This window comes from Typha angustifolia, chromosome 15 (genome assembly GCF_048772165.1).
Source record: "Typha angustifolia cultivar Huaian chromosome 15, ASM4877216v1, whole genome shotgun sequence".
In the NCBI taxonomy this organism is placed as follows: domain Eukaryota; kingdom Viridiplantae; phylum Streptophyta; class Magnoliopsida; order Poales; family Typhaceae; genus Typha; species Typha angustifolia.
In genome coordinates this window covers 22,216,654-22,240,000 of record NC_133253.1, presented here as the reverse complement: position 1 = coordinate 22,240,000, position 23,347 = coordinate 22,216,654, and the positions used below count along the sequence as shown (strand labels likewise).

The 23,347-nt window shown below is 36.0% G+C and overlaps 4 protein-coding genes and 1 non-coding gene across 8 annotated transcripts in view; 4 read left to right on the top strand and 1 right to left on the bottom strand.

Moving 5' to 3' along the window:
* LOC140777821 (uncharacterized) overlaps positions 1–466 on the top strand; it is a 6,425-nt gene extending 5,959 nt beyond the window's left edge. The window contains exon 2 of the mRNA XM_073122203.1: positions 1–466. This exon is cut by the window's left edge and continues 186 nt beyond it. The gene's annotated coding sequence lies outside the window, so the exon portion shown is untranslated.
* Positions 467–1,610: 1,144 nt separating this feature from the next.
* LOC140777737 (uncharacterized) lies at positions 1,611–5,832 on the top strand. Of its 3 annotated transcripts, none has more exons than XM_073122064.1 (5): positions 1,611–1,770; positions 2,197–2,220; positions 3,576–4,279; positions 4,424–5,139; positions 5,479–5,832. In XM_073122064.1, exons 3-5 carry the CDS (start codon positions 3,722–3,724, stop codon positions 5,585–5,587), a joined length of 1,383 nt encoding a protein of 460 aa, XP_072978165.1. In that variant the 5' UTR covers positions 1,611–1,770; positions 2,197–2,220; positions 3,576–3,721; the 3' UTR covers positions 5,588–5,832. The 3 variants fall into 3 exon arrangements, with proteins under 3 accessions (XP_072978165.1, XP_072978166.1, XP_072978164.1); XM_073122063.1 differs by lacking the exon at positions 1,611–1,770 and adding an exon at positions 1,796–2,100; XM_073122065.1 differs by lacking the exon at positions 2,197–2,220.
* Positions 5,833–6,644: 812 nt separating this feature from the next.
* On the top strand, positions 6,645–9,976 carry LOC140779838 (uncharacterized). Of its 2 annotated transcripts, XM_073125124.1 has the most exons (6): positions 6,645–7,074; positions 7,539–7,639; positions 8,016–8,113; positions 8,585–8,781; positions 8,936–8,979; positions 9,607–9,976. In XM_073125124.1, the coding sequence occupies exons 1-6, from the start codon at positions 6,732–6,734 to the stop codon at positions 9,670–9,672; spliced, it is 849 nt and encodes a 282-aa protein (XP_072981225.1). In that variant the 5' UTR covers positions 6,645–6,731; the 3' UTR covers positions 9,673–9,976. The 2 variants fall into 2 exon arrangements, with proteins under 2 accessions (XP_072981225.1, XP_072981226.1); XM_073125125.1 differs by lacking the exon at positions 8,936–8,979.
* A 369-nt stretch (positions 9,977–10,345) lies between these two features.
* LOC140779993 (U11 spliceosomal RNA) lies at positions 10,346–10,472 on the bottom strand. The gene has a single exon (XR_012107438.1). It is a non-coding gene; the product is annotated as a U11 spliceosomal RNA (small nuclear RNA).
* An 18-nt stretch (positions 10,473–10,490) lies between these two features.
* LOC140777735 (uncharacterized) lies at positions 10,491–21,324 on the top strand. The gene is made up of 12 exons (XM_073122062.1): positions 10,491–10,988; positions 12,093–12,250; positions 12,956–13,178; positions 13,278–13,420; positions 13,527–13,729; positions 13,945–14,079; positions 14,505–14,564; positions 14,689–14,817; positions 15,616–16,025; positions 17,383–17,596; positions 18,451–18,644; positions 20,504–21,324. Exons 1-12 carry the CDS (start codon positions 10,627–10,629, stop codon positions 20,709–20,711), a joined length of 2,439 nt encoding a protein of 812 aa, XP_072978163.1. The 5' UTR covers positions 10,491–10,626; the 3' UTR covers positions 20,712–21,324.
* Positions 21,325–23,347: the final 2,023 nt, after the last annotated feature.

The following is a 23,347-nucleotide window of genomic DNA, read 5'->3' as shown; positions in this document are numbered from 1 at the left end:
GTAAATCCACTGGTTGTATGAGATGTAGGCCCTTGCTGGTTATGTTAACTTAGTATTTATGTAGTATCCCGATGATTGTTAATTTTTGTCTGTAATGTAGGGATTTGATGTTGTTAGCTATATAGGCCATGTGTTTACAGTATTTGGCCATTATGATGATGAGCACAAGAACCAACTTCAGATGATGGAGAAGTTCTTCTGAGTTGCTAGGTTCTCATGTGCTAAATTCTCTGTTTCTTTGTACAGTTTTTCTGTATATTAGTGATAGGTTGGCTTATTATGATGGGTCCACAAATCGTGGTCAAGTGTATTTTGGCAGCATTGGTGGTTCTTGGAGCTTGTAACATCTCTCTTCCCCTCTTTAAAAGAGGTTGTGTAAAATATAAGGTTGTGTAAAGTACCCAAAAGATAGAGTACATATGACACTGCATCATTGCAACAATTGGGAGAAAAAGAAAATTGTTCATTGCTATGATCTTTGCTTGATCTTTCCCAGTGCTGTATGATATAGTTCATATAGCTGGTTTTAATTGAACTGATGCTTATTTTACTTTGTTTGAAGACTGCTTGTAATCTAAAAGGGGATTGAATGTTTTGCCTATAGAAGTAGATTGCTGATCTAGTTGTGTATGACATAGTGAAAGGTCATTACTATTGAGTTAATTGCCAACTGTGAAAGAGGTATTTAGGAAGCCTCATATTACTATGTATTTTGATTGCTGTTTTGTTTTACAATTCCCAGAGTTTTAGACTGTTCAACATCATTCTTTTATTCACCTCGCTTTGTGGTCCTCACTTATTAGCCTTTGTTGGTGACGATTAGGACCAAAGCTTGATGGCATATGCAAGAAATAAAATGCAGTGCCAGTAGAGGTCTGATACATCATTATTGTTTTCAGTCGCAATTAAGATTGTGTGTGCAAACTTTTTAACTGTCTGATGAACACCTGAATTCTTGTATTAGTTACATGTGTTTTACGAGGAAGAGTAGCAGTCCATTGCCCTACTCACAGCTACTTTGATGGCTTGATTTTTAACTAAGCATTTAATTCATAAGCAAGCATTGAATTTAAAGGTGACAAGATTTATATCTGCCCCTTCTTCCTACCTAAACTATGATGCTGATGGATGCCATGTAATTAATGCTTACTTAGAGGTTTACACTCAGTTTCACTCTTTACTACTAAGTCAAGTATAGCAATAATCTTTTAAAACAGTATAAAACCAAAAGCTCTTCAAATATTAATACTTAGAAAAGCAACAATTACTCTCCTTCTACTCAAAACAGTCAGCAAGTGGTGGAAGTCAGATACCGAGTTAGGCCCAAGACCAAGAGACAAGGGATGATGGAATTTTTTAGATCCATCTGCTGTCGCATATATCAAACATACACGAAAATATAGAAATATTTTCTTTTTCTCTTTTTTATTTGAAAAGAAGAAGAAGAAGAAGAAGATCTAAACGTGAGGAAGAGTGAGCTGTGATCTTTGAAATAGATGAAATAGATTGGCCGCCTATGATACGGTGCTGTATGATTTCATGCACGATTTGTACAACATTTGTCCTTTTAAACCAAATTTGGACCGTTGAACCAGGGTCCCCTGTTCTTTCACCAGCCCATCACTTATCTTTTTCCTCCAATTCTCTTCCCACGGTTCAAGAAAGATGTCATTTTTAAGGGAATTATTCCTTCCCCGAAACCTAACCCTAACCCTAGTTGTAATCCTAGCTTGCTCAAATCCCCAAAAATGGCAAACCTTCGGGTGAAAGGTATTGATCGCTCCACTCCCTTTCGTCTTCTCTCTCATTTGTGTGTGTTTTTTAATCTTTTGGGAGTTTTGGGGCCGAAAGCATCGGCTCCTTCAACGGAATAATTAATGCCCTCTCTCATTTGACTTTTATACCTTGACAGCAAAACCCTCTCTACATTATTATCATTATTATTAATTTGGTCCCACATCTCGTTCGCACCTCCACCTCCTCTCTGTTCTCTCTTTATAACACGAAAAAAGATGCTTTTTTTTTTGTTTCCACCTTTAAGAGATCCAGGTTCTCGATTTCTGGGTCTTCGCTTTAATCACTACATTTGGTTTCCATGCGGTTAGTTCTGTCTGATATGTTATTTTAGTAGTTGGGTTTTCTTCGTTTGGGATTCCTTCTGCTGATACCTTCTAGTTCTGATCTTTTGATCGGCAGGAGGAGATGAGAAGATTCGATGTGGTAAGTCCTTTCTAATACCCTCTTTTGATATATCTTGTTAAAGTTCTTTTTGAATCTCTTGCTTATGATTATGCATCTTGGGGATGAGAGAAAGAAGTTGGGAATCTGCTGATGGAGCAAGAAACAAAAGAAAGGAGAAAAGCTTTTGGGCTTTGTTCGTTCCTTTTCTTTCTTTTTCACTTTCGTGGTAACTAAGGGTTGACATATTCTATTTAAATGAATTTACCGTAAACTATATATCTAACAGGTTAGGGCCCTAAATTTTATAGACTAAAGGCTTCGGCTATTGGTGTACTTGTACAACTAAGAACTATTCTTTCCTCTTAACTGTTTCACTATCAGATTCATTGCTATACCAGAGGCGATGCATATAGTTAGGTTAATCTATGAAGGCCATTTGTTTTGGTTTGCATGCCATACAATTTATTCTGTAGATTAATGTTACACGATTCTCTGGTAGTTATGTTTTTGATAACATGCATATTCTGTCTGATATGCTAAGATAACTGTTGTTTGATTGGATCTATTCTTTTTGAATAAGCACCTTCCTTTTCATCCATCTCAAATTGCAGGATGTAGTTCATAGAACTCTTGGAGCAATTCTCACTGTGTTACTTTGATATCTTTCTTTTAGAATCCATTGGATTCTTCTCATTTTGGTGATTTTGAAGTTGGTTGAAGTTGACCCCACTGTACAAATTTTTGATCTTTGTAACTTGGAACAGTCGTTGCGCTACAGAACAAAAAGAAATAACTTACAAATTTAAACTTAATTCACTAAGGACAAGAATAAAAGCAGAAGATTCTCTCTTTTTTTCAAAACTACACTTTTTTTGGTTTCCTTCTTTACTTTCTTTTTCTAAAGTACTTTATGATGGATCCCTAGACCTAACTGAAGCAAAATGTCCTTGAGGTTTGTATTAACTTGCGTAACAAATATTCAAGTTGTGCATGAGCTCTTGGTAAATTCTCTAATTGCACTTTATAGATTCCTTATGATAGGAAACTTATGTAGATTGTAAACATCAAATCTGTCAACTCTTGGTTAATATTTCTTCTTATGATTTACGCATTAATGGCTGACATCAGATTGGCTATCATTATCTAGATCGTAGGATGTACTTAATTCGTGACTCCCATTTCATACAAAGAGATCAATTGATTGAATGACCATATCTTTTGTTCTATTAAAGTGCTCCTTATATTGTCGTCGGATAGTGTAGAATCATTGTTTCTTTTCTTAATATTGATTATACATTAGGAGATAGCATCTAAGTTATGTATTTGTGTAAAATTGACTTATATAAGATCAGATATATTTCTCCATCATATTATGTAATTGTGGTTGCTTGCAGATTTTACTGTGGACAGCAATCCTGATGAACTTGCATCCAAAGTAATGACCTAATGACGACCATTTAGTGATTAATATGTTTCAAGCAGAGAATAAGGCTGCAAGGGAATGGGAATATGATATTTTATCACCCGTAGAGAAGAACTTATGAATCCTTCACAGCGTACTTACATGGACATAAGTCATTCTAATAACTGGAATGAGAATATTGGAGGAAAGATGGACATAACCTCAGCGTACCTCACTGAGGTTCAAGCAGTGGATAAGGTAGTTTGTTCCGATGGTGGTTCTCGTGACATGGTGAAGGACATATGCATTGATGAAGGGTTACATTCTGTTGAGAAGATAGTGATAGAAAATGTAGGAGAAAAGGTTTTAAGCATCGACCATTCTGTGACCAACAGAAATGATGATCCTAGTAAAGAATTGACAGATGGTGCTACAACAATTGCACATGATTCTCTGTCTAGATCAGTATCTGAACCCCTAATCTGTGTTGATAAGGATACTGAGGAAGAGCACTCTTTTGACAGTTTATTTAATGTTGGAGGAAAGATGAATTCTACTGAACAGAATGTGGTTGATTACTCTGATGAGATCGGTTCGAAAAAGCTATTCCCTCCCGAAAATTATCATGCAGACCCTCAAAAAGGGTGTCCGGTTAGTTCTAGGTGCAGCGACAATGATAGACAAACCATCATTCAGGTATGCTATATTTTAAGCTGATCTTAGTTTCTTCTGGAAATTGCAAAGCAGCAGGCTACAGTTGAGGAGTGTTTTTCTGTATTCTGAAAATTCTGGAATATTAATTGACTGACATTGAATTTTTCTCCTCTATTTTCATTGTAGGCAACAGTCGAGGAGTGTTCTGTATGCACAGCTATGCCATCCAACACTAACAAGGTCAATGAAGGCAGTTTGATCAAGGAGAGTCTAGAAAATGCTTTCTCAGAGAGCATGCTTGAAGAATGTTCTGATGCTATAGAGGCACCATCCAATGCTACAGAATCCGATAAATATTGCAGGATTGAGTCAGACACTGCTGATGGTTTATCAGAAGATGAACGGGAAGAGGGGCATTCTACCGCCCCATATATGACATCTGATACCAAAGAGAACACCCATGAAAATTGGAATTTGAGTTGTTTAAATATTTCAATAGATAGTACATTGCAAGATGGGACTCAAGTGGCACCTGCTGTATCTTCTGATGCACAATTGCCCAACCAAAATAATGGGGCCAAGGAGAATACTGCTAGTGTTAATATGTGCAACTTTAACCCAAGAGAAACAGATACTAGTGGCACTGATGGGGGTAAAAATACTCTAGATGGTCAGCAACCTGCACATGTTCAGAGCAATCTTGTAGTTGAAGAGTCATTACCTGATGGAAGAAGAAATTCAGTTGTAAGTTCTGTTTATCACAATCATGGGGAAGTGAACTTGTCTGGGTCTGATGTTTCATCAGGTCAAACAGCATCTTTGGGTTATATACCATATTCTGGTAGCATTTCTTTTCGGTCAGAGAGCAGTGCGACCAGTACACGTTCCTTTGCATTCCCTATGTAAGTCACACTTCCCTTTAAGCTGTTTAGGTTTTATGTTGCAACTTTTCGGTTCTTCTTTATGTTTATACCAAATCCCAGTGGATTGGACTGAATTTCTTTAGGTTTCAGTGAAACAAGAGGACCGAACTATCGAATGGAACAAGGGGGTGAATGTTATTAGTATATTCTAAAGCTGGAAATAATATAATTACCTAATTTGAGATGTATGATTGATGTAATCCACCATTGTGCAGACTCTATAACTTGCAAATCATCTGTCCATTTCTATACTCCAATTTGTCTAGTTGATACTATTGCATCAATCATGCATCTTACTACTGTTCCATTAATGTCCAGACTACAGAATGAGTGGAGCAGCAGCCCAGTGAAAATGGCAAAAGCAAAGCGCAGACGTTTTAAGAATTACCAAAGCTGGAAGTCCGGACTTCTTTGTTGTAAATTCTGAAGACTCATTCCATTATTTATAAGCCGATTAATTTTTGGTTTTGTATAATTTTTTTTCTTAATGATATCGGAGTTGTTTGTTGTAGTTCTTCTCTCATTTCTTCTCTCTTTTACCCTGCTTTTTACTCATGGTATAATGTAAGCAGAGCTAGCAGTGTGATTCTTCTTCCCCTGCTGTACCTTCTGCCATTAAAGTTGTGTCTGATAATAAAAGCCCCAGATATTTTTCATAGCCTTGGACTGGATCACACGAGCATCTTTGGTTTCTAGATAAGTTTGCTTATAAATTGTCTAGTATTAGCTAAAAATTTGGAGGCCATCATAGATGTGGTAATCAATCAAACAGGTAATCACATTCCAATTCCTCACATTATTACACTCTGTTTTCATGGTGCTTGGTACTTCGGGGTTAAACAAAGTGGGAGATAACTATCACGAATTAATTTGCAGAATAAACCTAATGAAATGAAGTTTATTCCAAGTTGAATTGGAATAGAATAAATATATGGATTAATATTACTAAAGGGTCTATTTTAATATAGCCGTTAGTAATACGATACATTAAAATGCTAAATTATTAGTTTTAAAAATCATAACTTTTTAATTAATAATTAATTTTAAATGTATATATATATATTATAATTTTGATAAAAACTTAATCGAATCTTAAACGAAAAAAATATAGATAGATATATAAAGAAAAAGATGAAAATTATTTTAAGAAAATATAAAAATTACAAATGAAATAGTGTGACAATTCCCCCCCTTATATAAATGTGCTCTAAATCGTGAAAAGGGATCATAGGTCCTCTATATTTTAATCTAAGATTTTGTCTGATAAATTATTGAATTGTTAGGCATTTCTTCTATAAAGACACTAAATAGTTCAAAGTTTCACTAAAATATATAGATTTTGGTGATAAGTTGCTCATAAATTAAAGTTTTGGAGAGTGCTACTGCTAGTTTGGTTAAAAATAAATAAATAAATAATAAATAAAACTCTCGTATCATTGGATGACATCACTTCGCTTGTTGGTGGTAGTAAAATTCGCATATGCCCTTGTGAAAAAATATAATCTTTCTTCTTCTTCTTCTTCTTCCTCCTCTCTCTCGGCGAAGACGAAGAGAGCAATCGAGAGCTCGCAATGGATATATGGGAGCGAGCAAGGGTTTTCGCGGGAGAGACGGCGAAGCGATCGCAGGAGCTCGTCTCCAACACGGCGAAGGAGATCGCTGCTGAGGCCACCAAGAAGGCTGACTTAATCCGATCCGAAGCCCTCCGCGCCGCCGGCCAGCTGAAAACCATGGCGAATGAGATCCCCATCCCTCCAATCGCTCCCCTAGCCGCCGGATCTGGATCTGGGTCCAGCTCTGCTGCCGTAGCGCCCGACCTGTCCAAGGAGCTCGAGCGCTTCGGGGTTACGGAGGAGCTCAGGGAGTTCGTCGAGGGAATTCAACTCAGTACTTTTCGAGATTTTCCCATGGAAGGTTGGTTTTTCTCGGCCCCTGATTGTGGTTGTTGAGTGTTTATGATTGGGCTTGCTTTGGTTGAAGCATTAATTATCTTCTTTTGAAGAATGTAGTATGAATAATCTGAATGAAAGCGAGCACTTACAGTCTTTTAATATAGGGTTAACAAAGGATTTAGCGTATCTTGGTTCGGTTGAAAGATCTGTTTCATGCTACAGTTCAATCTTATTCTTACCTGATGAAAAACGTAAATTTTTGGACCACAATTAACAAAAGCCAGATAGAATTAAACAAAGCAAAAGATGGTTTTGAGATTCTGGTCTCAGACGTTCTAGTTTTTGGAGTCAATTCGGCTCTTCTTTTGCTGAGGCTAGTTTTTTACCATCTTGAGGTTATCGAAACTGTATAATAACCCTTTACAGTTCCTCTCTTATATTAGTTTCCAAATTTATTGGGAAGTTTTCTGCGTCTTTTATGTGTAGATGAACAAGAAATGCCCGAGGTTCCCACTGTGTCAAACGTTAGGCAGGATCTTAATGAATGGCAAGCAAGGCATGCTACTCTTGTTCTCTCAACAGTGAAGGTAATTTCCTCCTTTTAACTTTTCTTCGTGCATTTCTGTTTTAAATTATATTTTGCTTAAATCATACCAAATACCGCCGAGAAAATGATATATTTATTGTTGTGGACAATGAGCATACAAAAATTCAGGTCTTTGAATAGTAGACAGTTTGTTCTATCTTCAATTCAAGTGGTGATTAAAAAGCATCAGCATGTCAATTGATTCCCAACTTTCATTGACCAGCTCTTTGACTTTTATGAGTATGTGAATTCAGAAAATAACTTGAAACTTGCAGGGAGTGATGAGGTTATCATTCAAACAATTTTTTTATTGTGGAAGCTCCTTTTGTATATCTTGTTGAATGATTTTGGCAGATCAAATTGCTCCTGTGTTTCAGGAAATATCGAAGTTCAGATATGAGCTATGTCCGCGCTACATGAAAGAGAGAAAATTTTGGCAGATATATTTTGTACTTGTGAACACTTATATTTCTCCGTAAGTGTCCTTCTCATCCGCCCGTTTTACTTTACACATGGTAAGTAAGATATTTGAAGTTTGAAATATATTCACCTTGGTTGCTCTGCTTAAGATGTCATTGTATCTATACTGTAGATCTGAATCCGTCAATCTTCATTAGGTTATATGATTTATATCTTTCAACAGGAGAGTTAATGATCAAATCCTCAACTGCATGATTTGCTTGATTTATAATTACCGGAGTCTAAGGTTTGCATTGCTCAGATTTTCATGGAAGACACAGCTCACAATGGAGTTTGACACTTTTATTATTTTGTTAGCATGCAGAAAATCATATTAAGAAATACCCAGCAATAAAGCTGATCATTCATCTCTAACTGGGCACCTCACTTTCGATTTAGTTATAATTCATAATCTACCACTTACATTCCAGATTGATAAACAACTATGTCATTAAGTTACTTACTTTGGATATCTGTGCAACCATAGTTATGAGAAGCAATATATGGAGGAGTTAAAGATTAAGTCAGCACAAAAGAAAGATGACAAGGAAGGTTCAACGGCTGCACAAACAACTAAGATGGAAGCAAAAGACACAAAGTTGCATAGTAAGGCTTCGGCCTCATCAAATGTAGAGCAAGATTTGGATGAATTTCTTCTGGGAGGAAGTGACGAAGAGTATATAGGTATCCAGTTTATTTCTTACTCAACTGATTGATCTCAAGATAAAAACATATGCATATTACATAAAATCTATGCTAATATATGGGATATTTTTGTTAGAAATACTGGAAAACTGCATATGTTTATGTTTAATATTGTGCTATCTGCATTTCCCAGATGATGCCAGTGATGGTCTGGTTGATAAGATTGGGAGCACCTCGGTAAGTGTACCTTGAGAGCTTTTTAGGTTCAAATTTGATACATTTGTTTGAGACAAAATAGTTCAAATTAGGAAGATTGAGATGTCTCACAAGGTCACCGGACTTCTAGTTTATTTTTCAAGCCTCAACAGAGTACTGTTTTTCTTTTTTCCTTTTTCTCTTGGTTGAGCTTTATGCCATTATCTTGCAAGCAATTCTGTGACTTTTATTCGAGGAAACTGGTTGGCGTTGTATTATTTGAAAGTGTTTTTTCACATTATGTCATATATTTGCATGAATTCCTGTCATTAACTGCACTATGTATTGTGACATTGTTACACTCTTTCCAATTCTCTTTGGATTATCAAGTCCTTAAGTTCTAGTTCTGCCTCACAGCTGTAGATGCATGTAGTTTGCCTTGATTGCACAGTGTCGAGGTGCATCCAAAGCCAAGGGATAAACTAGATGTCCACCACTGAAAAGGATCCAGATTTGTTACTAACTTTTCATGTGGATTATATTTTGATGATTATTACTATATGACCATTGACCGGTCCCACTGCCATTGCTGCATTTTGCGATGCACTCTCAAAAAAGGAAGAAAATGTACTTATCTGATGCTGTAAGAAATTTCACTTTATTTTGCAGGGTATTGACAGCGATGAGGACATAAGAAAATCCAAGGAGTCTCAGAAGGCCAACAGTGCTGTATAGTTTATTTTACAATAGATGGAAAGAAGCTGCCATTAGCATTGTTTTGTGTCCTTTCAGATCTATCTTGGTGGTGACAAAATTGTATCAAGTGACATGAAGCTTGTGTTCTTTGTACATATTTTCCTCTAATCAGTTAATTGTTTCATTGAAACTCAGGTCATGTTCAGATTATCATGTAGGTTGAATTTGATACATCATAGTCTAGAGACATCAAAGGTGTAATTGAGCCGAGCTTGATCGAGCCTAGCTATGATCATGTTTGAATTGAAAACAATTTGAGTGCGTCGAGCTTGAATTAAAATCACTTTAGTTCGATTCAATTTCAAAATAATTTTTATATAAGTATTATAAAAATATAAGTTAGATAGAAATCTCTATTGATTTTGAAAAGATATGATATGATTAAAATTTAGAACTAAATTTTTATAAGATTAAAATATGTAACAATTCAGTTAAGTAAATTTTAAAACATAACGAGAGTATGGTACAGTATACTCACTCGAGCCAAAGCTAGGCTCATTAGACAGCTTATCTGGCAGGTGGTTTTATTTGTTGCCGCTAATGAACAAGTGCTTTACACTTAGCGTGAGCATCATTTGGCCTTCCTCTAATCTGGTTCAGGGTTTTTTCTGATATCTTCTAAAGAGAACAAACAGTGTATTGTAGTTAAAATGGGAGGATCGGCCGAGCGAGCCAACCCTTTGGATTTCCACAAATTATGTCAGCCATATGTCTTGATAGCCATACAGCACCCATCAACGAAGGATGAGCGTGGCATACATAGCCAACTGACCCTTTTAAAATTCTTACGCCGGCGCTCCTTCCTTTTTTATAGACTCAGCTTCGATTTCACTTGTTCTCATTTCCCGATGTGGGACTATTCTTCCTCTCACCAACCACTCTCTAGTTCAAGTCTACTTCCTCCGGCCGCTCCTCTCTTATTTCTATTCCACCATGATGTTAAAGGTTAAACCCTTCGCCTCTTCCCACCTCCCAAAACTCTATTCTCTCTTCCTCACCTCCTCTTCCTTCTCCTCTTCTTGCAAGCGGAGAGCCCCACCGTTCCCTTCTATAAGACCTCCGATTCCCAGGAAGATTCCCTTCACCGTCGCCGCGCATGGGAAAACCTGGGATGATCCTTACCATTGGATGGCCAACACTGACGACCCGGGTCTCCTCGACTACCTCAACCGCGAGAACGCCTACTCCGAGGCCTTCATGGCCGACGTGCGGGATCTCCGGAGCCGACTCGCCGCCGAGATGAGGGCTCGGATGCCAGCCTCAGTGGCCACTCCCCCGGAGCAATGGGGGCCATGGTATTCCGCAAACCCTTGCTTTAATTTCTTCTGTTCTTATATTGTTTGGACTCATGGATGTATGAGAGATGGCTGTTAGTTTAGAAAAGAGTAGCGAGAACAAATATTTAGTTTCTTAACACGTTGCTTACATTATATTTCATTATTTTCTTGGTTATTTGACCTTAATTTAAAACTCTTATTGTCTATCGTGTGTAATATTGATAGCACCTGTTTTGGATCTTCAAGATAATTTTAGTAAATTATATGAATTTTCTTGCACTATTGGTTATCTAGACAATTGTATAACTGGCTTGTGGTTGATGCCTAATATGTCTCTTCGTTCTGGAATGCAAGAATACATGTTCTTCCAAAGGACATTTTGAAATACATGAATAGAACTGTATATAAGTATACTTCTTTTGTTATGAAATCTAGTGTTTTTGTGGTCAGGATGCTACCTGCTTGTTAAAAAGCAAGAGGAGAACTATTTTTCTTCAAGAAACAAATCCTTTCTTTGCTGAGGAGCACTGATTACTGTAATTGATGTTTCATAGGAAAGTCCTACTTTTGTTACTTCAATATGATTTAGATATTTAGTATAGCGGCATTACTTATGAGATTTATTTAACATATACTGGAGAGCGATGATTTAAACTTTACACTGGTACAGCTACATGGAGAATCCTTATCATATTATTGGGAGGTATCGTCATATATGGTATCTATATTGGTGTCTATCTTTCATTGTTATCGTATGCCTTGGTACTCCAAGACCATTACTCTAATGTGCTTTTTTATCAAACATTTCTCTTGGAATACTCTTGGAGAGAGTGTGAGTTTTAGGTCTTCTTTTTTAGGCACATATTATGTTGAACAAAGAAGGGTGTGACAAAACTGAGATATTGATATCTATGAACTTAATCATATGGATCTATTTACGTAGAGGTATCTTCAAGTTAATGAGGATTACTAACATACAGCAGCACTGTACTGATCAACTTCGCAACATGTTTTTTTTATAATTGTAGTTCAAATACTCTTCTTCATAGTGGTCTACATATGACGATCTTTAACCTTTTTCCATTGTACTAATTGAACATTTGCACCTTAATTTGTTATCAGGTTATACTATCAGTACATACCTGAGGGGAAGGAGTATCCAATCTTATGCAGGAGGTTGAAGCATCCTGACGGTTTAGCAAAAGCAGTTCTTAGTTATATTTGTGGCATTGGGAAGGAGGAAAAATTGCTTGATTGGAATGAAATTGCAGAAAAATATGGCATGTGCTCCTATCATATATTGCTCAGTATATGGGAATCTTATTTTGTTGTAATCTACACCCTGGTCTTATGCCATATTAACTTAATTACGTTCATTTTTGTTTGTTCGCTTGTTCTCTCACATCAATAGTTGGTGCATCTTGTTTTGAATCTGATTGCGGCCCCACTAGAAATTTGATAAGGAGCATCTTTGTTTAGTTTGAAGTTTAACTAATATACCTTCTTGATGAGTATAAGAATAGTTGAGTTTTGCTTGTTGGCCTTAACATGTTATGTTTGGCCCTGATCAAAGCAAATATTACTTTGCCTCTCAAAATTGCTTGCCCTCAAGAAATTTTGGGTTAAAGTCCTGGAAACTTCCTCTAGAAGAATCAGAATAAGCCTGCATACATGTTCCCTCACTAGATGTGGAAGTCTCATGGGTTGGACACCCTTTCTTTTAGTTGTTAAACTTTGTTCATCTAGACCTACATAGAACTTGCAATACAAAAGTTATCTTTATTATGGACCAAGTTGTCATGTGCTGATTTTAATTTCACATTTCTTTTTGTTGTGTTTTTTCCTTTTTCCTTTCAAGTTATGTAGTTTTGATCTTCTTCCTTGTTCTGTGAGCTTAATTTTTTATGTGGTAGACTAGTTATGTTCTCGTCTCGGCGTTTTCATGCAGCTTGACTAAGCTTATTAACAACTACAAACTCTTTCAGGTTATGTTCATATAGGGAGTTGTCGAATTTCTCCTGATCATAAGTTTCTTGCATATACTTTGGACACTTCTGGTAGTGAATTTTTTGCACTGGAGGTGAAAGACCTTCAAACAAGGGATGTAATTTTAACATCAAAGGTCAGGAGTGTTGTTAGCTTGGCATGGGCTAAGGACAGCCATCATTTGCTATATACTGTTTCTGATGAGACCCAGCGTCCCTGCAGGTAATCTTATTCATGTCCTGAATAGATGTGGGAGAATTTGATTGTATAAATATTGGGGTTTTAATTGCTTTCTTTTTTATATGTGTTTACATTTTACAGAGTATTTTGCACAACACTAGGATCAGATAAGTCAGATGATTTGATTTTTACTGAAAATGATGTGAATTTCTGTGTTGACATTACAAGCACAAAAGATTGCAAGTATATCACCATTAATTCTAACTCCAGGACATCATCTGAGGAAGGTCACTTTTCAATCTCTCTTCTACATCTTCCATTTTATGTCATGTATATTCCAAGAAGTACCTTTTGATATGCATTATTATGATTTTCATTTTATCTTACAGGTTTATGTAATTGATTCAACAAATATCAGGGGTGGACTGTGGGCAGTTCGGAAGCGTGCGTCTGGAGTGCAGTATTTTCTGGAGCATCACTATGGTTTCTTCTACATTCTTACTGATGCTCCTCTAGAGAATTTTTTATCACCTACAAGGGGCTATTATTTGGCTAGATGTAGAGCTGAAAAAGCAGCGCTGGACAAGTGGCAGGTAAGCAGTAGCATAACTATCATAGAAAATGTAAATTTTGAGGTATATAACTCCCTCTCTGCAGAATTATTTCTTTGCACCTTCACCTTAGTCTGTTAAACCAAGACTGACTTGAAAGTTTTCAGATTTTTTGGTTTAGTAATGTCTTTGTTTTCAATTAAACCACTTATTCATGTTCTCTTCTTCAATCAAATTGCTCATATTTCCTATTTCAGGCTGTTGTTCTTCCAGATGAAAATGTCACCTTTGAGGACATGGATATTTTTCATGGAAGTTTAGTGCTTTTCCTTCGCCAAAAGGGCCTGCCCTTGTTTTGCTCCATTGATATGCCAATTGATGTTAATTTTAAGGTATTGTCAATCATTAAATCTCTGATTTAGTTGGCTGGCATATACTTGAAAGCTTAATTCGGACTCTCTCTATGATGTCTTAGAAGGTCATTTTTCTAATTTCTATCTTGGTTTAGTTTTTCTTTTAAATAAACTGATGGAGCCTAGTAGGTATGTATTATGGAATATATTATTGGATGTATTATGTGCTTCGTCTTTATGCATTTCCACACCAGGATATCAGAGGAAGTGCTTTTGATATCCAATCATTTTATTTTATCTAATTAAAGGCTGCTACACTAACCTGCAAATGAATTTTGTGTATAATGCTATTCTTGACAATAAGTTTGATTTGTCCACTTTTTTGGGGCCTTAGCTATTTCTATATGTGAGTTCCAACTATGTAAGATCTGATCCTGTAAGTTAATGAAGTAAACACAATGCAGGTATATCTGCAATTCTGCAGCCCTGTATTATGTTGGCTATGGAACATAGTTATCTTGTTGGTAATGATACTTCCGTTTTGAGAAATTATTTTAACAGCAACAACCACACCTAACTTTTTGGTTAACTGTCCTTTTTGTGTTTATATTTTTAACTCATTGCCCTTCAAATGATCTGCTACTTCAGGAACCTAAGAAGGTAGAGGATCTTAATCCGTGGTTCTTCCCTCTACCCTGCAGCTTGTGCACCATGATGCCTGGTTCGAACCATGATTTTATGTCATCCATTTACCGTGTGGTCCTATCATCACCAGTGGTACAGTTTTACATGTGTTTCATATGATCTGTAATATTTTTCTTTATCTATTTGAGCTAGATACTCTGGTATGAACTATACTGACTTCTATTTACTCTTTGCTAGTTGAAGAGATAAATGAGTATTTTTACTGCCTGATTGTAATTTGTTGGTAATATTCTGCAGAGCAGAAATTGCATGTCCATTAGGTTAGTATATGTTGTGAGGATACTGCAGGAAATATGGAAGGAATTGTGTTTGCACCTTTTGGTTAAACATTTTATCTTGTAAGGACCTTTTTTTAACCTCTCAGTACTTCAGATCCTTGTTAGAGAAGGAAGTAACATTTCACTAATAGATTTTTTTTGGTTTTGGGAATGCGACTAACTCTAAAACATCCTCTAGACTTGTGGGGAAAGGATGAAGACTTCCAACTAGAGATCAGGCCATCATCCTGAAGCTCGGCATTTAGCTTGTGTGGCGAGCCCTCTATTGCTCGTCTTTGCTTTAGTTGGGAATTCCATAGAAGTTTCTAGAGTTGATGTCAGGATGATGGCCGGTTGTATAACTGTTAATCCTATTGGAGATTTGGAGCATCTCATTCTTGTGTCTGTTGATGACCCATGTTATTTAAAAGGCATTTTTTATTATGATGATGAGATTTTCTATTGCTTTGCTGAAATGGCTCTCAGAATGTTGATTTTGTGGGAGATTTAATCTATAGTACTTTGGCTGACTACCTTGTGCCATTCTCGAGTTATTCTCACTATTATATTGTTATTATTGACTTCATTTCTTATTTTTCTTTGTTCTTTCCAGATGCCTGATGTAACAGTTGACTACGACATGAAAAGGCAGGCACTTTCTATCTTGCATCAAGAAGAAGTCATGGGATTTACAGACAGTAAGGGGACAAATTCTCATGGCTTGAATTTGCAACCCAATCTTCTGAATACACAATCTTGGCAGTATTTGCGAACTGTAGAAGATTCACAAAGGTGGAGTAGTCTTTCTGAGGTATTTTCTTGTGAGAGGAGAGAAGTTGCTTCACATGATGGATTTTTAGTTCCTTTGACAATTCTCTACTCTCCGAAAGCACATCGTCATGGAGGATCTCCTGGAATCTTACATGGTTATGGAGCCTATGGTGAAGTTTTGGATAAGAGCTGGTGCTCTGATCACATATGCCTACTTGCTCGAGGTTGGGTTCTGGCATATGCAGATGTTAGGTATGATGATCTTTAGATGCTTTGAACGTTGCTATATATACATATATATATGCATGGTAGTGTGGGATTGCTCAAGTAAATTCTTAAATAAATCACCTGTAAACATTTTCCAATCAACACTCATTTGCTAAATCAAGCTTTTTAGCATTACTTATTTAACATAGAATGGTGCTCTAACTTGAAGTGTTATTTAGATAGATAATGCAGATAAACCATGTTGTGAGCTGTATTATTGGTTTATCTATGAGGTAATGTTACGAAAAACATATATTTCTCTGTTATCATCTTGAATGCATGGATGATGTGAAAAGGTATAATTTGGTATTGAATTCAAGACTTCAATTGAGGATTGACAAGTATTTTAAGTAATGGATCCAGTTTTCTGCTTTAACTGGTAGATGTGGATAACTGGATATATCTCTTTTTTCACTCATGACCCTGTTATGTCCTAGGGTCTGCAAAACTTGTAAAGAATTGCCATTGTCAGATAAGGGAAGTAATGAGTACTTGTTAGGTTGGTTTTAATCATTTAAGTGGCTTCTTATTCTTCACATTCTCACTTTTTTTTTTCTGCCTTATATTTCTTGAATCTGAGATGACTCAGATGTATCTATATTTCATGCTGCACAGTCTAGATTTTGGTTCCTAATCTTTAACAGTACCAAGAGTGTTGTATGATGTACTTAGTTATTGTCATCAAACAATGCCATATTAAGTAAAAGATTTTGAGTATGTCTATGATGCAAAATTTAAATATGTTAGATTTTCCAATGGGGTGTTCTGACTAATGTTGCAGGAAAATGCTTGGGCTATGATGGATGGTGTCACTTTTTGTCATCCTTCAGTCTTTTTTGTTGTAGATGATGGGTTGTAAACGTGTATTATGCTGAGGTTTCTAAGGATGTAGGCAATTATGGCCATATTATAGGACTTCTTTTTGATTATTTATTTTTTGGTGCACCATCAGTGAAAATATCTCCTCCTCCTATGTCCATGCCCCAATCCCTGACTTCCATTTAGAGCTAGTTTGGTCTACTTTTAATTGATAGGTTCTTGCTAGGTTAAAATTTCAGTTACTCCCATCACTAGAGAAAGTGAAGGTACATCATACCTTTTGTCCTCTACCAATGGTTCTGTTATTTCCATTCTGCGGACATTTTAGGCCCTTTACCTATGGATAAACATGTTCTGTCCTTCATTACTTACCAAATCATGCTAGATTGCCTATTTTCTCTAATTTTGGCAGTTTTGGAAGCATGCCTAATTTACTTGCAGTAGCAGGTAATACAGGATTTAGGAGGTTTTACTTTTATAGTATCACTTGATCTTTAAGTTGAAAAATCAAATCATTATGCAGGGGTGGAGGAGGGGACGAATCATGGCATCAAGCAGGCACTAAAGAGCACAAGCTTAATTCGATCTATGATTTTGCGGCATGCGGCATGTATCTTGTTAAAGAAGGTTTTGTTCATAAAGAGCAACTCAGTGCTATTGGCTGCAGTGCAGGGGGTCTGCTTGTCGGTGCAGTCATCAATATGTATCCTGATTTGTTTTCTGCTGCAATTTTGAAGGTAAATGTTGTTTGAGACTATTTATAGTATTCAACCATGATTCATAATGTGCTTAGCCTTATTTTCTTTCCTTGGTTTGAACTTTGAACCTTGTGGTTTCTTTAATGTTTCCTCATAAAATATGTGCTTCTGTTAGCCTGATATTATATTTTCCTGAAATTGAAATGGATATTAAAGGAACAATAACAGACTTACATGCAGTTGCACATGCACTCACACATAAACACACATGCACAGGCACACACATACGAACATATGAACCTGCATTTCCCCACGTGCGCCCTACACACATGCACGCATGTGCACACACGCATACATGCACACGCACCATTTCAATGTAACCAAATTTATTTAGGTTCGTTATAGGTGGCAGGAGATTGTTCAATTAAAATAGCTACAGGATCCAGGATTTCAAATAAAATATAATTATTAATTAGTCTCAACATATACTTTTAAAAAAATTGTAATTGCAAAGACAAGCATTATACTCTTCTATTTTGTTTACTGAATGGTAAATATAAGATTCTTTTTTGGGAAAAGACCATTGGTAATTATTATCCAAGAAGGCAATCTGGTCCCTATCACACAGTTTAGTACCCACTTACCCAAAAATTAAAAAAAAAAGTTTACTACCCATTCATGAAGGTAAAGTAGAATGCCTAGTGGAACTGCAAGTGCAGCTTTATATTACTCCATGCAGGTCACCTATTATTTTGGCTTTTGTTGAAATGTTTGTTTTCAAACTAACCTAGGAATCTTTGTTTTAGTTAGAACTTATAATTGTCAGTGAGTTCTTGAATAAGCCGTTGAGCTTCTATTCTTAGATGTGTGATAAGCATTTATAATTGAAGCAGGTTCCATTTCTTGATATCTGCAACACAATGTTGGATCCTAGTTTACCTCTCACTGTTTTGGATTATGACGAGTTTGGTGACCCTAGAAACAGAGATGAATTTGAGGCAATTCTTTGTTATTCTCCTTATGATAATATATCTCCAAGGGTATGTTATCCTTCGGTGCTGGTTACAGCATCATTTCATGACTCAAGGTATGCCTCAACTCAACTTTTATCATGCAATATTTAGATTTATTTTGCAACCATTTCTTGTAAAATAGGATTTGTTGATTTTTTTTCAGCAATTGACTTATTGGTGCAAGTACTAGATCAGTAATAGTGCACTGTTGACTTCCTTCTTTGGTTATCTTTCGTATCTTGAAGGTTCTTTCATGCGTATCAAAGAGTACCTCAGTTTGTAGATACACTAAAACAATTTTTTTTTCAAGGGAGTAGCATGAAGTTGCTCCACGTTTCTATATGATTGAATTTTTTGTATTAAATATTCGCCACGGTAATCTCATCTATTCAGCTTGACTAATATCATATGAATTTTCAATTTGGCTTGAATTTGTTACAGTGAATCGACCCTTGCTCAGAGGATCTACCATTGTCACTATTTTCATTTTCTCTACGGTATAGCACCTAGTTCTGACGGAATCTGCAGTTTACTATGTTCTCCAACAGGCTAGGCATCAAATGTTGAGACATGAGCATTATATCAAAGAACTATCTTTAGTTCTGCTTAAAACAGGCTTATTAGTTTTCTTATTGAATAATTAGAGAGCACATAATTGCTTGTCTGTTATCTGGTTGAGTCAGTGATTACTAAGTCATGCATACCACACAATTTATGCACCTATGATACTATCTAGCAAATTTCAGTCTATTTAGTTTGTGATGCTATACATGAGGAGATTCAGCTACATGATCACTACAATATGGATTAGAACCTCCACATGGGTGATTCTGAACTGCACAATTGAGGTAGACTTAGATCTATAAATGGAAAGACGAAAGCAAGTATAAATGATGGCGTGATGAAGGGCATCCCAATGTACAAGGGTCTTGCGTAAGGTGGGGTGTTGGAAGGGAGAAATGGATGTATGCGCAAATTTACCCTTAATTTGAAGATGTTTTCTAAGACTTCAACCCATGAACTCTTTAACTTTTGCCTCTAACACAACAGTGAAATTCATCGGCTCAAAGTACTACACAGAATAGCACCATATCTCATTTTAATATCTGTTAAGGAATGAAAAAGGAGAACACAATTTTGCAAGGATGACTTAATATTCCAATAGTACTTTCTTGTATATTGGCTGGTAGCTTTTTTCCTGTGGGTCAAAATATGGTACAATTGGTAAGTGGCCTCTTCTGCTTACTACTTGATGCTTATGTTTTATGAATTTCTGGGTCAATCACTTCGCTATGTTAATGCAATAAAATCATGCCCCCATTTGCAATATAAACACTTCTAGTAGATTTTTATACACAGTACTAATTGGCCCCCCTTATATCTAAAAAAAGTTTTCCATATACTCTTTCGTTTCTAAATAAGTACATTCTAGTATTGAAAACTGAAAAATCTTTTAGGTATATTTCCTCCTTTTGTATATAGATTATGTTTAGTTAGATTACTATAACATAAAATATTTTCATAAAGTACATCTAGGTGATTAGGAATATTGTCTCCCTCCCTAAACCAAAATTCTTGGCTTCGCCTCTGATTAAAATGGTCCATTATCTCAGGGGGATGTTTCAGCTGTGGAATTAAGATATTCTGAGCTCTCTTGTCCATGGAGCACACGAATGTATTGTGAAAATCATGAATGAGAAGAAAAGAGGAGCTAGAGATGTGAGGCATATTGCATGGCAACTCCATTTTGGATTTTTATGACATGATGATCCATTTGAAACCTTATTTAAAAAGGCAATATTTTGATATATCAATGCATTCTTTCATATTATCTGGGGGCTCCTTTCTGTTGTCAAAGTTAAGATACTTCAACTTGGATATCATGTTAAGCTTGTGAAATAATGCTTGTTTTGGTTGTCTTTCTTTTTTCCAGGGTTGGAGTGTGGGAAGCTGCTAAGTGGGTGGCAAAGGTGAGGGAGATCACATGCACCTCCTGCTCACAGTCAGTCATTCTCAAAACAGACATGCACAGTGGCCATTATGGTGAGGGCGGTCGTTTCATACACTGCGAAGATGCTGCTTTTGAGTATGCCTTCCTTATCAAGGCAATAGGGATGCATGATCATGGGAATCAAGATTAAGGCTTCTGGGAAACCTATGCTGCTGTCAGTTACGATTGCAAAGAAACTGATTCAAGTCCCTGGAAACTTGAAGCATCTTCTCTTTGTACCAGAACAAGCTTCCTCCAAAATTAAGCATTGCCCTCCCTCTAACATCTTGACCGTTGCATTCATTCAATCTCTTAATTGAGAGGCAGGAAATACTCGTGATGTGGATACTTTTCTCCTTGCAGCTCTTCATTTCCTCAGAGATAAAGGACTATTTTCTCCAAAAAGACAAAACTAGGATGCAGTACCTTTTGATTGTTGGAAGTATCGACAGTTTTTGTATCCATATCCACTCCAACCATCAGGCTGTCATTGTGATCCCTCTTTCAGCTTATGTCCCAAATTTAGTTAACAAAATAGTGTTAATTAACAGATCGTTTGTAGGAAACTTGCAGCTCTTTGCGAGTATTATTAGATCTGAGTTAGTCAAATACAACTCATCACATTTTGGTTTTCTAGGATATCAATGTTTAAACCTATGGCTAACCCAGTTGTTTCTCTACATTGTAAACCATATATGAAGCTTTTTGACATATAAGAGTTCATTACACATTAATCTGAAGTCATCCAAGTGTGGCATGACTAGACTCTTTTTTTAATTGGAATTCTCTTTCCTGGAAGAAAAGCTTTAAGAAATGGCAATATGGTATTTATGATGCCCACTAAAGTCAATTACTTTCTTCTAAGTGGTATGACAACACATGATTACAAGCATATTTTGAGAATCAAAAGATCAACAAAAAATCTGGTCAGTCAAATGCTTGCACACTGCACTAGTGCATGTTGATCTGGCTGTTCCCAGATAATAGATAATAGAGGATTATAGTCTTAAGAAATAGATAATAGAGGACTATAGTCTTAAGAATGTTCAAATTTATTAATATTTGTTCTTCTCTGTTCCAGATGAAAGTTATCCAGCCGAAATTTGAGAATATCAACTCACTGCCAACATATAGAAGTAAAAAACAAGGAAATGTCTCAAGAATACCATCTCTCCTTCTCAGTCAACAAGGCTGAGAAGCTAAACAATGGCAAGGAGATGGAGATCCAAGAAAAAGTGACAAAGTCTTATCAAAACATAAATTCTTATGTAAAGCTAAAACTTTATTAAAAGAATTTCTACAGATCGAATTTAATAATCAACTAGATATTTCTCTTTGTAGATCCAATGTGACTAGGGAACCTGACAATTAATAGTAATGAACACAAACATGATCTCCAGTTTGGAAGGTGGGGGCCATTAATGAAATTTCTTGGGATCTGAGATGTATAAAATAGCTGTAGAACATAGTGCATTCATTGGATTGGCCCAGATTTTGCTCTGTATGAGACCCCTGTGTGAGTTTTGTGTGTGAATACTTATCTCATTCAGTCTCTTTTGCCAACCCATTTTAGCCACAAGAGACAAGGAGGCAGTTCCTATCCTCCTCCCTGTAATAATCACTTTCTTTTAATTGGTAGTGGGTCAAAACAAATTGATGGAATCTCCAAATAGAGAATGTACTCTCATAATACTAGAAAGTTTTCTTTAGAAGGTTAAATACATTTTGTCCATGTGTGATTTGGATGAAACTTATTTTATCCCTTTGAACTTTGCTTTGTATCACTACCGCTCTCTGTAATTTTAACTAAATTTTAAATCCAAATATTATTAAAATAAATAGAATTAAACCTAAATTTAAGACGGCTTACTAGTACAAAATATAAGTTGAAATACTCGACAACTTTTAAATTAAAAGGACATAAATACCGATAACTCTAAACGGATATCTTAACGGTTACAATTTGTTCAAAAGTGTCGAAAAGCATAATAGTACAAGACAAATCTCGAAAAAAAAGTATATAGACTTTTGCCCAAAATATATATATTTAACTCTTTCTTTAAAGAAAAAAAGTTAAAAATATAATAATATCCTAATTAAATCAATGCCAGTTGAGATGCAAATTTACTACATCCAAGCACTATGCCTACTATATATATATATATATATATATATATATGTTTAAGAATTCAATCCATTTTTTGGCTTATTGTAGCTTAGCATTCCATAATTTTGTCCCTATTTTGGGTGTGCAGCCTAAATTGGGCTCCACTCTTTCTACATGTAGGAAATTTCCATATGTACAAGTTTCATTCTGTGGACTGCTGGTTGACACTATCCATATAATCGTCATTATTTTGGCCCACATAAATACCATTGGTCGATTTGATCTTTTAATTATTCTTCGTGGGACTACATAACGCGTATTAGCCCTTATATGCCGACCACCTCCACCTAAAAAGAATGTTTTAGTCCTTATTACCAAACTAATCATTTCATTAATTATGAAGTAAGCATGGGCGTCATCTTATTAACTTTAGTGCTGTCAAAAACTATTAATCTTTTTGTAACACAGAATCACTAATTAAATTCTACGCATAACTGACATATATAAATTACTAATGAATTACGTGTGGAGGACACCCTTAAAACTTTTATTAATTAGATCTTCAAAGTGTTGAAATGCCATGGACAGTCACGCAAAATTTAAAATAATAAATAAATAAATTTGAGGGGTTGGTACGCAAAACAGTGCTCTTAGAGAAAATTTCTGGCCGGTTGATCGGT